Source organism: Malaclemys terrapin, chromosome 10 (genome assembly GCF_027887155.1).
Source record: "Malaclemys terrapin pileata isolate rMalTer1 chromosome 10, rMalTer1.hap1, whole genome shotgun sequence".
Classification (NCBI taxonomy): Eukaryota; Metazoa; Chordata; order Testudines; family Emydidae; genus Malaclemys; species Malaclemys terrapin.
The window spans coordinates 20535774-20551387 of NC_071514.1; the positions used below are offsets into that span (position 1 = coordinate 20535774).

The 15614-nt window shown below is 42.7% G+C and overlaps 1 protein-coding gene across 1 annotated transcript in view; it reads left to right on the top strand.

The window, feature by feature from the left end:
• The window catches only part of FBN1 (fibrillin 1), a 213232-nt gene that overhangs the window by 125794 nt on the left and 71824 nt on the right, over positions 1-15614 (top strand). Inside the window, exons 24-30 of the mRNA XM_054041544.1 lie at positions 2906-3031; positions 3993-4220; positions 6415-6540; positions 6636-6764; positions 8318-8443; positions 8592-8717; positions 9768-9890. Coding sequence (XP_053897519.1) covers positions 2906-3031; positions 3993-4220; positions 6415-6540; positions 6636-6764; positions 8318-8443; positions 8592-8717; positions 9768-9890 — 984 coding nt within the window. The remainder of the gene's footprint in view (positions 1-2905; positions 3032-3992; positions 4221-6414; positions 6541-6635; positions 6765-8317; positions 8444-8591; positions 8718-9767; positions 9891-15614) is intronic.

The following is a 15614-nucleotide window of genomic DNA, read 5'->3' on the forward strand; positions in this document are numbered from 1 at the left end:
TGATTGTGGAGTAAAATACTGGGTCAAAATAAAATGCATCCTGTGTCGTAATAACAATTAGAGAAGTGGAGCATTATGATATAACAATAGGATTTTATCATTAAAACACTCCATAAGCACATACAAATAAAATAGAATTGTAAAAAGGAATTTAAAATCAAATTTAAATAATTTATTTTTCTTTTTTAATAATTTCTAGCTTTAGATTTCAGTCATTCTCTTGTTGTTATATAAGAAATCTGTCTCAGGCCACGGTAAAACATTAATTCAAGAAAAGGTTGGTTTTTAAAACTTTTTTTTTTTGCAGTGTGTGAGATCATCACATTGTGCAGTGAAAATGTAAAGCCCCAACGCCCTTTTCCCTCCTTATTATGGATTAATTTGAACCCCAGCCAAAAAACTGTACTGTATATTTCCCTACCATGCACAAGCTCAGAGAGTCTCAAATTGTAGCAGGTCATCATGACTGACACAATCTGACATGACACTGCAGTTAAAATATTTTAAAAACAAATTATTCCCATATGTGGCTTCTAGAAAGAAGCACTTTTTTGACAAATGAACAAACTAAACACAACCAAAAAATCAAATAAGTAGAACACCCCCACATGTATCCTGCGCTTTCCAAGTGGTGACTGAATATCTTGGCACTTCTATACCCCAGACCCACTGTATAGAACTTCTCTGACCTCAGCAATACTTTCTGGAGTGTGTAAGTGAAAGAAGGTGGGGGGGAAGTGGCCCCACCTATCTCTATTCACGAGGAAACACTTAGAACATTTTCAACACTGCTGGGATGGAAATTTATTAATCCAAGATGTGAACACTATGCTTTCAGCATTTATTTTACCAGCACTTTAGTTTACAACTGTTACATGCTTTAATCCTTATCATTCCAGTGGTCCAAAATAGCCCAAACTTTCTCACACTAGTTATCCTGGTTCCTAACGTATTAAAGTAGCATTTGGCTTCCACCAACATAAGGACTGTTCAAATCAGAGAATGCAGGGAAAATATTTGCCGAGGAAATGTATTGGGGGGGAGGGGCCAAATGGTAATAGTGTCTTCCCAAGGTGATATTCGCTCCTCCCCACGCACGGTTTGTGTAAAATGGGTTTTGTGCAGGGAAATAAGTTGAGGCGAGTGGGATGGAATTAACAACATGCCTCCAACCCACAGACAAACCCTGAAGCTGAAAGTGTCCACAGGTCATCTGCCACTTTGGACAATGAAGTCTGTTCCATTTGTTTCACATAATCATGGATCCAATGATCTTACTTCCCAGCCATCATGGAGCTGTCACATACCCCTCTGGAGTGTGCAAGAAATGCAAAGGTCCCCTAGTGGCAGCTCTGGCCACACTGCCCTCCCCCACCAGCTCAAGAGTCTTGCGTAGGCTATTTCCCTACTATGAATTTCACCCTATAAGCCTAATAAATCCAGTATTGCCAACCCCAAAAATTAACACCCCAAAAATCAGGAGATTTTTTTAAAAAGATGATGTATTATGGGTCTGTCTGTCTTTTGATTGTTGAATTCACTCTGCCCTCCCCCAACATGTGTGACAGGTTAGTGTTGCCACTGTTCCCAAACGTATTAAGGTGATTTTGGCCCCTGGTGCAGGAGCTCTCACCTCCATGTCTGCCTGACCCCTGGCTCACAGGAGGGGAAGAGATAATAGAACCCCCTGCGCTGCTGGACTCTTTTGGCTTCCTCCTTCCCTCCCTCCAGTGAGAATGGTGTTGGCTGCCTGAGGGGATGGGCGGAAAGCTCTGCCCGAAGCAGCTCCATGAGGGGTTCTTTCCCAGGAGGAGGTAATGGAGAAGGCAGCCAGTCAGTGGAGTTTTACCTCAGAAATTGATATTCATAAGTGTTCTGGAGCCCTGTCAAAGCCAGCCTGGCTCCAGCATAGGCCAGACTCACCTCACTCATGAAGATATTGCGAGAGTCGGCAACGCTACAAATCTGAGCGACCAATTCCCTGGCTTCGCTCTCTGACTGCACAATGCAACTACAGGTTGTAAGAGCCTTTCCAGTCTAACCTCCTGTGTTTGCTCCCTCCTAACTTGTTTACATTTCTGATGCTTCATCTCGGCCTCTAATTTAATTTCCAAGACAATTTTCAACAAAAACGGTCAAGCTATTTTTGTGCGAAATATGGTATGTTCCACAGAAGGAGGAGGTGGAAGGACATTACACGCCATTTATTTATATTCAGGCTCAGGCCATCCTAGTTCAGCAGGCTGAATTATGCTTTACACCTCATCATACAAAATAGTACAGCGTTTACCTCTTAAAAAATACAATTCAGATGCTTATACACAATCAAGTTAAATTCCATGCTCACCAGGCATAGGTTCAGGAACTTAAATTAATCAGTAATGTTACAAGTGGTTGAAAAAGTTATCGTGCCAGATTTTTAAAAGTATGTAGGTGCCTAAAGATGTCGATAGGTGTCTAGCGGGATTTCCAAAAGTTCCTAAACATTTGCATAATTTTGTTTTGATGGGAGTTAGACACCTAGATACTTCTGAAAATTCCACTAGATGACTGACTGCATCTTTAGGCACCTGAATACTTTTAAAAATCTGTCTCATAATGAACATGCAGTAGGACAGCTTTTTTCAGTGACCTAATTTTGTTTTATTTATGAACCTGATTTCAATAGACATATCAAAGGTGCAATTGACAACACTTTTTTAATATGTTTTAATCAGTGGCAGGGGGCTGTAATTAATTAGTTTGGTCTGATTTGCATAGGAAATCCCAAGAGTTTGGAATTTTGCCAGACTTTGCAGATTGATACATAGTCATTCCTAAAATGGAAGTGTTAAAATGTTATATTTTTCTAATTGGGTATGTTTGTTGCATTGATTTTCATTTTTATAATTTTGTCTGGAAATAGATGTAAATGAATGCGAAGTGTTTCCTGGGGTTTGTCCGAATGGTCAGTGCGTCAATACCTTGGGTTCCTTTTTTTGCCAGTGTTCCAGTGGAATGGTTTTAGATGCCTCTGGACGGACATGTCTTGGTAGGTATTAAGCTATTTTACAGGGTTTTTTTCATGTTTGGGGAGGAGGAAACCCAAATCTCAGTATGTCAAACAAAGATTTGCATTCCATACTTTCTTGTAAATAGGGGAATAGATTTTATTCATAATCATTTTGAAATGGGATCAGTAATGGTGTACAGAGCCATTCAACTCCAGGTTGCCAGTTGGAACTTGGACTAGGTAGCATAGTTAGTGACCAAAACTCATCTGATGGGGGGTCAGAAACTTATGTGGTCCATTTCCCACAGGGCAGGTGTCAATGTTATAACCCCCCCAGCAAATTTGGCCATGTTTGGCAACCTTTATTGGTTGGCCTCAGCAAGAAGTCAAGGATAGAATGGATGTGGAGACTAGTCCCACTCATCCCCAGAGGCGGTCCCTCCAAGCCAGGGCTGAGGTACACATGAGTTTGAGAAAGCCTGTACTGCTTCTCCCATTCTACATCTCTTTGTGGGGAAAGTCCAGAAAAAGACTTCCATTTCAGGTGCTAACTATAGACTTCATCCGCAGTGTATTCACCTCATTTTAACAGCAAATCTTCAAGTTTTGTTGGACAAAGACAGGTTATGGCAGAACTGGAATGCTTGAGGCCCTCTCTTCCCTGATCCAAAACTGACCTCAAATGCTCAGGCCCATTTCCTGGAAAGTTTTAGGCCTATTAAATCTGGAAATGTTAATTCCAGAGCTTAGTGCCAGTAATTCCAGTGAAAAGAGCTGTGTGGTATTTCTGGCATCCTCCTGATCTGAGGAAATGGAGCAAGCCCTACTGAGAAGGGATTCTGGGAGAAGATTCTTGTGTTTATGTTGTCCCTCCAGCCCCCCAGTGAGGCAGATTTTTTTGTCACATACACATAAATTCAAACACTTGTGCTCATTAAACACACACATGTGGATGTGCACACATAATTTTTCATCATCTCACTATTTAATTACCCAACAGACATTCGCTTGGAGACTTGCTACTTGAAGCATGAAGATGAAGAATGTACATTACCGATAGCAGGCCGGCACCGAATGGATAGTTGCTGCTGTTCTGTTGGTGCAGCATGGGGCCTTGAATGTGAGGAATGTCCTGTGAAGACAACTCCTGAATTTGAAACTCTTTGTCCAAGAGGACCTGGATTTGCTAGTAGGGGAGAGATTATAAATGGAAAGCCATTCTTTAAAGGTATGTAAGGGGGTTTCAGTTCATTTGTAAAGCCATTGAGGGATACATCTTGATGGCATTCCTTAGTTTTTACTCTTTTCTTACTCAGGTTAAATTCCTATGGACTTGAAGTCTGCAGGAGTTAGGGCTTAAAGATGGAATGATTACTGAGTAAGGACATTCGGCCAGATTTTCAAAGGTATTTAGGCACCCTAAGATGCAGATAGGAGCCTAGTGGGATTTTTAAAAGTGCCTAAGCAGCTAACTCCCATAGATTTCATTGGGAGCTGGGCCCTTAACCTACTGTAGGCACATTTGAAAGTTCCACCAGGTGCCTGTCTGCATCTTTAGGCACCTAAATTCCTTTGAAATTCTGGCCCCGGCCCCTTATAAATTGAAACAAAATGAGTAGCCAACTTTGGAATTGTTATAGAACCACTGCTTACTGCGCCTGATACATATGCTTAAATTGCCTTGGAAATCAAGGGAGAAAGAGACTCTCAACACTTTGAAAATCCTTGCACAGCTGTTGAAGGAGGAGGGAGAAACATACCATGTTCTGTAAAGATAGCTTCAGCCATGCAAAAGTGAACCTACACTAGAGTCTGAGTCATGGAGTTTGTTGGCCAAATTGTTATATTCTAATGGTAGAAACAGCAAATGAAGACTTCATTCATTTAGGTCATGTTGTGACTCTGTGCGGTAAATTTACCGCACAAATGGGAGTGGGGTAGTGCCATCTTGGCACCTCATTCTGAAAGCTTCTTCCCTTGGTTACCAGTTAGATTAAGCAACATAGTATCAAAAGTGAAAGTGGATGTGGATGTGTTTGGGAAAAGGCATTTAAAGAAACTAGTTAACCGAAAACCCAAATGCTTTAATATTTGAAAGGAAGGGAAAACACAAATGAGAATGACAATTGGTGGTGGTTGTTTTGGGATCAGTTTTATAAACAGTTACCAGGCTATTAATTATCCATAAAGAAGTGTAACATATGCTTTTGTTTAGGGTAATTATATTTTCTCTGACTCATGGAAGTCTTATTTTTTTCAGAAATCAGGGGATGGAGTGGTTCTTTTGGCCACTATGGGCATGACCCAGTGCCCTCTGAAGCTAATAAAAGTCTTTCTGTTGACTTCAGTGAGCCCTGGATCAAACTCTGTTAGATAAAGGAGGAAAATTAGCCTTTAGTGACAAAAGAAACTGGGGGTCAGCTTTATGTGTGTTAGTGCTTTGCATTACTATGTAGGTAAATCTCAGTATGAATTCTTGTTGCGGTCTCCAGGCTGTGAAAGAGGTGGGAGTATGATAGATGTGATACACTGAACTCTGAAGGTAGTGAGTCCTTTGTACTGCTCACATGATGGCCCCTTATTGCAAGTTTTAGGGGGTATGCAGACCTAGTTCTTGCTGTCATATGCATGGAAAGTGGTTTATAGGATCTTAGTAATGTGGTCTGTTAAGATGATGTGAAGTCAAGACTTTAGATCACTGGTTGTCTTAGTGCCAAATCCTGCCTCCCAGCAGCCCTGTATTTTATGGTGCAGGATCATAGAAGGAAAGGAGCTGAGAGGTATATGGAGCTTGAATAGCTTTGCATTGAATGAAGGCCTCTGTTAGAACCTAGTTACATAGCAAATGCTGCTAATCTTACTGTTACTTCAGTATTGGTTCACAGAGTTCCACTCTCCCTAGTAACTCAATGTGTGAAGACACTTCACTCCACCTCCTACTGACAGCATCATCTGTGAAGGTCTTTGTGTTCATCTGTAAAATCATAAAAAGGGAATGAACTACTTTAAATAAATACACAGGATCAAATTTTCAAAAGATCCTCACTCAAATCATTCTCTACATGTGTTACTGTGTAATGTATTTGCAAATACATTCTTTTTCACATAAATTCTTTTTGTTCCCATATGTCCAAATGAAATTTGAACAGGCTGTACCTCATTTCCCCCGTCTGTGAAATAGGAATAATAATACATGCCTAGTTTTGTAAAGCGCTTTTGAGATCTGTGGATGAAAAGGGCTATATAATTGCTTACATGTTGTCATTCTTATTTGAATGTAGTGGTTTGCATGCACAAAATTGTAGTTGCAGCTTTTGAGAAGCTGGATTTAGAATTTTACTAACCTGAATCTCTTTTAGTGAAGTTTTACTAAATTGGATGGTTACTAAAAATAACCAAACCTTTCTTTGTCTCATTTTTAGATATCAATGAATGCAAAATGATCCCAAGTCTTTGTACCCACGGAAAATGCAGAAACACCATTGGCAGTTTTAAGTGTAAATGTGACAGCGGATTTGCACTTGATTCTGAAGAAAGAAATTGTACAGGTAAAAGTCTTACCTGGTAGCTTTCAGAACATTGTCTTGAAAACACAGATGTTGAATTATATTTTAACATGCATTTAAAATTATTTGTATTTCAGATATTGATGAATGCCGCATATCTCCTGATCTCTGTGGCCAAGGCATCTGTATCAATACCCCAGGGGACTTCGAATGTCAATGTTTTGAAGGCTATGAAAGTGGATTTATGATGATGAAAAACTGCATGGGTATGTTTTAAATCATATACCAAAGATGGGACACAGAGTCTATATATTGGGATTGGTTTTGCAAAGCCTTGTTAGTCAGGTTTTGTTTTGGAAACTGAAACAGGACTGGTTTCCTGATTTGGTTTCCAGATCTAGCTTCCATATTACTGGGAAGGCAAATAGAAGGTTCTGTTTTTGTTCCATTTGCACAGTGGGTAAATCAGGCTGGTTTTGGATTTGCAGAATCTTATTAGTCAAATCCATCAGTTGGGTCTTGGTTCATTTGATCTGAACCACTAACATTCAGGGGCTGGGTTTGGGAGAGGGTTAGGATAGAAGATCCTGGGCTTGGCCTATCTCCACTCAAAGGATTGTTATTCCAACATCCTCTATGCTCATTGGGTTTTGTGCTTGAAATTTTCAGTTAAAAATAATGAAAAGTAAATATTGGTACTTAACTCATTTCAGGGTTGATCCTAAAGTGGGTGCTTAGGATTCACCTCAAGAATGAATTTGCTCTCTGTAGGCCTCTTCAGGGGGCCAAAGCACAAATGCACAAAGGGCAGAGATTCTCAGTTCATCCCCAAGATCCCCATCTCCCAGTTGGCAGCACAGCACTGCATAGCATGATTAGTAGCAGCTTTTGTTGTTGTTTTTTTTTTACTATGTATCATCACTGTTAGTCAGACTGCCCTGGGTTACCCTGGTGTAAATCAAGAATAACTTTATGGAAAATGAGAGCAGAATGTGACTCTTTGGGGGTGGGGGAGATGGGCAGGGACGGGTGGCCGGGGGGCAAGGAGGGGCTCAATTCAAGCACTGAAAAGCTCCAATATACATTTTAAATGATGACTGATGCAGGGCCTCAAAACATGTAGTGACAGTACACAGTGATGTGAAGTGACATTTTTGAAAGTATGTTTCTTTTTTAGGAATGTGCACACTAGTAAAACCTCCCCCCCGTCCCCTGCTCCTAGGAGACAGGTCATTTTCTGATCAATAATTGTAGTAAATGGGGTTCCAGCAGGAATTAATGGGTTGGCAGCCTGGGGCTCTTACCCAGAATGAATCTTGCCTTGCCCTGCTTCCTCATTGGTTGAAACTCTTCCAGCTCTGCAGCAGGAACTCCTTCTGAAGCCCCTTCCTGCTGTCTCAGTCTGAAGCTGACTACTGGGTTCTCAGCCAGCAAAAGGAAGCTGGTGGACCTGGAGCACATGTCTGGGTGGGGAGGGAGCTCAGAGCAGAGAGGCAAACAGAGAAGAGAGGAAATTGTCCACAGGGCAGGGAGGAACCGTTTTATTGATTCTCTGAGGGTGTGGGGAGTAAGTACCAGGGCAGAGGGTGTGTGTCTGGATGTGTGAAGGAGAAGGATCAGCTGCTGGAAGGGGTCAGAATACTATTTCCAGGAGAGGAAGCGATACATAGGCAGGAGCTGCATATATGCACTCTCAAAATTCCAAGGATCAAACAAACACTTGTTTCCAGATGTTGCTGTTTAGCACCAGCACTTTATTCTCTGTTGCATGCAGGGCCTTTTAGCTCCAGCAGTGATGTGTGTTCCTTTCTTTTTACAGACATTGATGAGTGCCAACGAAATCCTCTCTTGTGCCGAGGTGGTGTTTGCATAAACACAGAAGGAAGCTTTCAGTGTGACTGTCCTCCAGGTCATCAACTGGCTCCAAATATCTCCGCGTGTATAGGTATGATGGTGCGGGCAAAATGTGCACCGTATATAGGTCATTTCTATATTTGTATTTCATGGCTCTAACTATGCATGCATTTATGGCATATACTCAAACAGTGCTGCAGTGCAGAGATTTAAAATGTTCCCTTTTTCTTTTGAAATAGACATCAACGAGTGTGACCTAAGCCACACCCTGTGCAGAAATGGACATTGTGTCAACCTGATTGGAAGGTATCAGTGTGCCTGCAACCCTGGATATCAGTCCACTCCCGACAAATTATTTTGTATTGGTAAGAACTTGATCCTCAGAGCAGCTGTAATTATTAATGAACATAGAATACTAATTAATGCTTGTCACTTCACTAAGAAGAGTTGATGTAAAGAATTGTTTCTATCTAATAAAATATAACTACATCCGATTGACTGATCTCAGGCACAGTGTCAAAGCAGTGTGAAGTAACCTGAACATGCACATCCCTTTCTTTGAGATTGAGGAAGTTACATTACTGTTTCAAATCTGATCCTTGGGCCCGCATTTTCTTTGCTATTTGCCCAGCCAACACTCACAGTATTTACACAGCATATTTATTTATTGGATTGTTTTGTTCGGTAAATTAACCAGCAGATATAAAAAACATTTTTTTAAAGTGGTGTAAAATGTTGTAACTAAGGACACTTAAATGCATTGTGATATCCCTCAGATCTGTATTTTATTTCAGATTGGCGTTTCTTAGGTTGCCATGCATTGGTAGAGTGTGTGGCTCAGTGGCATTTATCCTTAAGCTAATCTGTAAATATCTCTATTGTATAAATTTCCACTGTCAGTTTCCTTAAAAGCCATAGGTTCAGAAAGGGCTTCTAAACTCATACCAGACACTGTGTACAAAAAATATGAATGCACTTTTCGTATTTTGAAAAATTCTGATGTACATGCCAAATCAGTGGCTCTGATCCTGCCTGAATAAGTTGTGTGCAATCAGGGACTTTGGCCCAATCCTGTAAGCCCTTACACAAGCATTTCTGTTGACTTCAGGGGATTCAGGAACTACAGTAATGGGGACTATCTAGGCACCCAGAAAGAGACAGAAGTATGGGATCATTTGCATATGCATTCAGTTAATTGGACATCTCATTCCCTGATGTGCCTATGTATATGTCCACATATGCATCCAAATACCTGCACCTGCAAATGCGCATGTAAAAAGTGAGAAATTGTGTGCGCAAATGTAGATGCTGGATTGAACCCCCTTTTTAAATTGGCCCAGAATGTATCCCTGAAATATGCTTAACAAAAACCTTATGTGTGTGTGTGTGTTTAACTTTCATTTCTTTCCTTTTAGATATTGATGAATGCAACATAATGAATGGAGGTTGTGACACCTTCTGTACAAACTCAGAGGGCAGCTATGAATGTAGCTGTAAATCAGGCTTTGCACTAATGCCAGACCACAGATCTTGCACTGGTAAAGTAGCTTTGTGACCATTTGTACTGAAAGCTCTTTATTTTGTATTGAAAAATGAGATGTAGTTTTAAGAGTACAGATTGAAATCATTTATACTGCGTTACCTTCATTAATTCTTACAGTTCTCCATGCAAACTGCCTAAAACTCTGAATTGAACATGTTATGATTAATATATTTTATTTGGACAAATATTACATAAAGTAAAAAATAAATAATGTAGCTAAATGTTATGCATGGCAGAATTTGGTTCTCTCCTTGGGGGAAAGAGTACAATACCGAAGTCACAACCTCACAACTTCCCGCTCACTAGCTCTCAGGGAAATACCCTTTTTTCAGCAAAAAAAGATACATATTTCTAGCTGTCCATTCTACAGCTGGCTGTAGCTGTATTATTTCAGAGCCTGTTGCTATTACAGGAAAGATCAGTGTCCATTGTGAGTCTGGGAGAAAAAACTATTTTATCTTCTGCAGGGCCACACACAGGTTTTTGGGGGCCTGGGGCAAAATCTGAAACTGAGGGCTCCCCAACCCAGGGTGCAAAAACACTGAGATGAGACCCCCCAGGGAGAGATGTTGGAGAGCAACCCTGCCCCGCATTCACCCCATAGTGACAGCTCCTGTCCCATGGACCTGAGCCTGGCTTCTTGCTCTGGGTGTTACAACCTAGCACATGCGGTTGTAGCCCTGCTTGGGTCTGGCCCAGTCACTCCTCTGTCATGAAGGAGGGATGGCCAGGCCAAACCTGTGTGGTGTTGTGACCCTGTGCACCAGGTCACAATGCCACTCAGTTTGGGGACCCTTTCAAATGCTGGCATTTGGGCAGACCATCACTTCCCCTCCATCTGGGTGGCCCTGATTTTGTGTAGTAGGTGAATTTTCTCCTCCAGTGCCAAAGTATTACCTTATGAATTGGACTTTTAGAGTCTGATCCAAAGCCCTTCAAGTCAATGAAAAGTCTCCCACTGGTTTCAACAGGCTTGGGATCAAACTCGTGGGTCCACAGTCATAAGCAATAAGGTTTTCAACACGAGGTGAACAATTATGAGTCTGTTATAGTCACCCGAGATATGTATGTATAGTAATGGTTAGTTTGGTGAGAGTCTCTCACCACTGTTCTGTGACTCAGTAGTGAGTATGTCCCCTCTTAGCCAAATATGACTATTCCGTGTTACTTCAAAACTGAATCTCTTTCAGACGCTCTAAAACCTCATTGGTATCAATCTTGCTAGGCAACTTTCTTGCATTCTCAATAGTGATCTTTAGAAAATTTTGTGAGCAACTTAACTGCTCAGTGTCATCATTGGGAGCCAAGTCCTGGTCCTGTACACAAACTGAGAATGTGAATTGTGCCCAGAGGGTTCCACATGGGTTAGGGAGAAGAGTATTCTACCAGCCCCTCCCCCAGCTTTGTGCTACCCAAACACTGCACCACCCACTTCTGATCCACAAGAGCAGGGTAGCGTGTTGCCAGCTAGAACTGAGTAGTTGCAGACCATGAGCCATCCTCCCTTCCTGACTCTGTTCTACCCAAAATTTCCTTCACAGTAAAAAGCAACATCAAAAATCGAATGTAGTTAATCCCTTGGAATACGGTTACCTTTACAGTCTGACAAATGGAGGCCTTTCTGTGTTGAATGAAAAGAGAGGTCTCGCATTTAGAATTTGCAAATATTTATAGACCTCAAACCACATTGTCATTTACATTAAGACCACTGAATACCATCCTTAAAGCAGCGTAAAGAAGTTTTAAAGTGGATTGAAAGGCAGAACTCAACTAGAAAAATGAAAACACGATGGACCCTGAGATCTAGTACCCTAAAATATTTAGATTAGAAGTAGTTTTCCCGTGCGAGCAGAAATGGGTCACATTTCTAGCGAAGGTAACTTTGCATCCAAAACTTGCCAAAAATCATTTTTGAGCACATTTTCAATGCAAAAGTAGAACCACGTAATCAAAAGTGTGCAGAAAGTGAAATCCGAATCCTAGTGCCAGCAGGACTTTGTGTATGTGAAAGAGCAAGAGACAGGGGTGGGGAAGGTGGGTCTAAGCCACCTTTTGGCTTCCCTAATCTTGGCTCAGCTGGGAACAAAACTGGCCTCCAGCATAACTTAGAGCAGCCTTGAAGGACTATGAAGCGGCACCTGCTGGGAATCACCAGAGAGCATTTGCCTCTGGTTCTGCCCCTCTCCCTCCCCGGCCCACCCAGGAATGTCCCCTACAGGGCAGTAGAAAGATGAGACACTGTGCCCTAGTAAGAAGGCCCTAAGACTTGTTAAACTGAACCCATTGTCCATGCAAACAGAAGCAAAAAGAAAACCCCAGACTTGGATTTGAAAACCCATAGAGCTATAAATCTAACAACTCATAACATTCCAATGTCAAAAGGAAATGATTGATTGACCTTTTATTGGAGGGACAGGGATGGGCTCTTAGCATCTGCAGTCAAAAGTTGACTGTACTATAGACGTGTCCACAGGCGGGTCTAGTCAAATCTGACAAAGGGCCTAAAAAATTCTGAATTTGATTGCGAGTCTTTGCATATTTATACCCTGCCAGTGCTATTAAGGTTGCCAACTTTCTAATTGCACAAAACCGAACACTCATGCCTCCCCCCACCCCCTTCCCCAAGGCCCACCCTCACTCACTCGCTCATTTTCACTGGGCTGAGACAGGGGTTGGAGTTTGGGGGGGAAGGAGGGGCAGGGCTCTGGGTGAGAGTGGGGGTTCAGGGTGCAGGAGGGGGCTTGGGCTGGGGCAGGGGGTTGAGGTATGGAGGGGAGGGCTCGGGCTGGGGGTGTGGGCTCCAGGGTGGGGCCAGAAATGAGGGGTTCAGGGTGTGGGAGAGGGCTCCAGGCTGGGGCAAGAAGTTGAGGTGTGGGGGGTAAGGGCTCTGGCTGGGGGTGCAGGTTCTGGGGTGGGGCCGGGGATGAGTGGCTTGGGGTGCGGGATGGGGCTCAGAACTGGGGCAGGGGGTTGGAGTGTGGAGGGGTGAGGACTCTGGCTGGGGGTGTGGGCTCTGGGGTGGGTCCAGAGATGAGGGGTATTGGGTGCAGGAGGGGGTTCTGGGCTGGGGGGTTCAGAGTGTGGGGGGCTCAGGGTTGGGGCAGGGTGTTAAGGCAGGGTTGAGGTGCAGACTCTAAGAGGGGCCTCAGGGCTGGGGCAGGGGATTGGTGTATGGGAGGCGGTGCACTCTGCAGACAGTGCTCACCTCAGGTGGCTCCTAGAAGCAGCTAGTATGTCCCTGTGGCCTCTAGGCACAGGGGTGGCTAGAGGACTCCATGTGCTGCCCTCTCCTGCGGGCGCCGCCCCCGCAGCTCCTATTGGCCGTGGTTCCAAGCCAATGGGAGCTGCAGAGCCAGTGCTTGGGGCGGGGGCAGCACACAGAGCTTCCCTGGCCACTCCTGTGCCTAGGAGCAGGAGAGACACACCACCACTTCCGGGAGCCCAGTGGAGCCAGGGCAGGCAGGGAGCTGTGGTGCTGACCAGAGCCACCAGGGTCCCTTTTTGATTGGGCGTTCTGGTTAAAAACTGGATGCCTGGCAACCCTAAGTGCTGTGCAAGCTAGGACTTTGTTCAGAAGCCAGCTATTCACAACTACCCACCATCATACTATCTTGTTACAAAGTCTTGGCTGCAAAAGCCAACATTACCACCTTTGAAACTTAAATTTTCAAAGGGTCTAGTCTTGCAGTTTCTCAATATTTGGTTAGTGAAGTAAAAGAAATAATAGATACACGAATAAGGAGTTAGAAAGTTAGTGCCTGATACTGCAAGCCCTTACTTACGTGAATAGTCAAGCCAAGGGAATGAGGGAATGAGTAAAGATTTGTGGAATCATGCACACAATCACTCCAGGGTTTTTTTTCGTTCTTTCTCTTTCGGTCTCCCTGCCACTCTGTAGTATATTAAGGCATGAACAGGCAGTACGTTTCTGGATTATTACCACTTTGGGAAGTACCAGCCAGAAGACTGACTTCAACCACAAGTGAAGTGCAGTAATTCTTTGGAAATGTATTGCTTGTGGTTTCTTATTTGTAAAGTGCAATAGAAATTCTAACAAGCCATAATTCTGTGAAGTGCTGAGCATCCTTCACTCCCACTGAAGTCGATGGGTGTTGTGGATCTGCAGTACCTTTTTTAGGCCCTGATCTAGCAAAGCACTTAAGCACATGCTTAACTTTAAGTACACAGGTAGTCCCATTGATTTCCATGAGAGCACTTACAAGTTTAACAGTAAGCATATTTTAAGTGTCTTGCTGGGTTAGGGCCTTAGACCCTACAATAGTTTAAAATACCTAACAAAAACAAAACCTAGGACACTGCATCTAGTGGGATTTATTAATACAGAAATTACATAGAATCATAGACTTTAAGGTCAGAAGGGACCATTATGATCATGTAGTCTGACCTCCTGCACAACGCAGGCCACAGAATCTCACCCACCCACTCCTGTATCAGACCTGTGTCTGAGCCATTGAAGTCCTCAAACCATGGTTTAAAGACTTCAAGATGCAGAGAATCTTCCAGCAAATGACCCATGCCCCACGCTGCAGAGGAAGGCGAAAATCCTCCAGGGCCTCTGCCAATCTGCCCTGGAGGAAAATTCCTTCACAACCCCAAATATGGCAATCAGCTAAACCCTGAGCATGTGGGCCAGACACCCAGGAAAGAATTCTCTGTAGTAACTCAGATCCCACCCGATCTAACATCCCATCACAAGCCATTGGACATATTTACTGTTAATAGTCAAAGACCAATTAATTGCCAAAATTAGGCTATCCCATCATACCATCCCCTCTATAAATTTATCAAGCTTAGTCTTGAAGCCAGATATGTCTTTTGCCCCCCACTACTCCCCTTGGAAGGCTGTTCCAGAACTTCACTCCTCTGATGGTTAGAAACCTTCGTCTACTGATAGTCAAAAGTCCCCTTTTTATCTGTGCTCTTAAAGCCACGAAATAGCATTTCAAGTATGTAGATGTAGTAGATGCAGCTCCTCTGAAGAACTTGGCACTCTCTCTTTGAAACACTGTTGAACTTGATTTTAGAAGTCGTTTCCATCAACAACATGAATGGGATCCCCAGAAGGAGCAATACTGTCAATATTTGTCACCTTTTAAAAGGATTGACATGAAGTGCCAGTTTTTCAGCACCAGCCTCTTATTACAGATGTAAATTGGCATCCATAATTTACTGCAACTGTGAGCCCAAATATTAGTAATTAGATGCCTCACCAAGTGTTTTCTCCTACAAATCAGGTAACCAGACAGCTAGCTAGCAGTATATATTTGTGTCTGTAATGCATTGTGGGGAGAAAACAGCAGCCACAATCAGAGGAGTCGAGTGCTACCCCAAATTTTAATGGGCCTCTTTCACAGTGCTTGCAAAATATACAAATAGTTTCTTCTGCAGGTGCAAAATATGTAATTGCCAAAAATGTACATGCACGTCTACTGAAAATTTGCCCCCAAGAATCTTATTTAACAAAATGAGAAAAGGTGCACTTGGTGACAGTCAGTAGCCATTGTGATAAATGTGTGGCTTTACTCTATGACACTATGTGACTGTATAAACAACTTCATATACATTTAGTGGCATTGTGGACTGAGTTTAAGGAACAATGATTTTCAGTTTTCTCTATACATTGTTCACAAATGTATTTTATCTGTAACATCACACATGGCTAGAAGCCTTTGCAGAATATATTTCTCCATAATTGAAC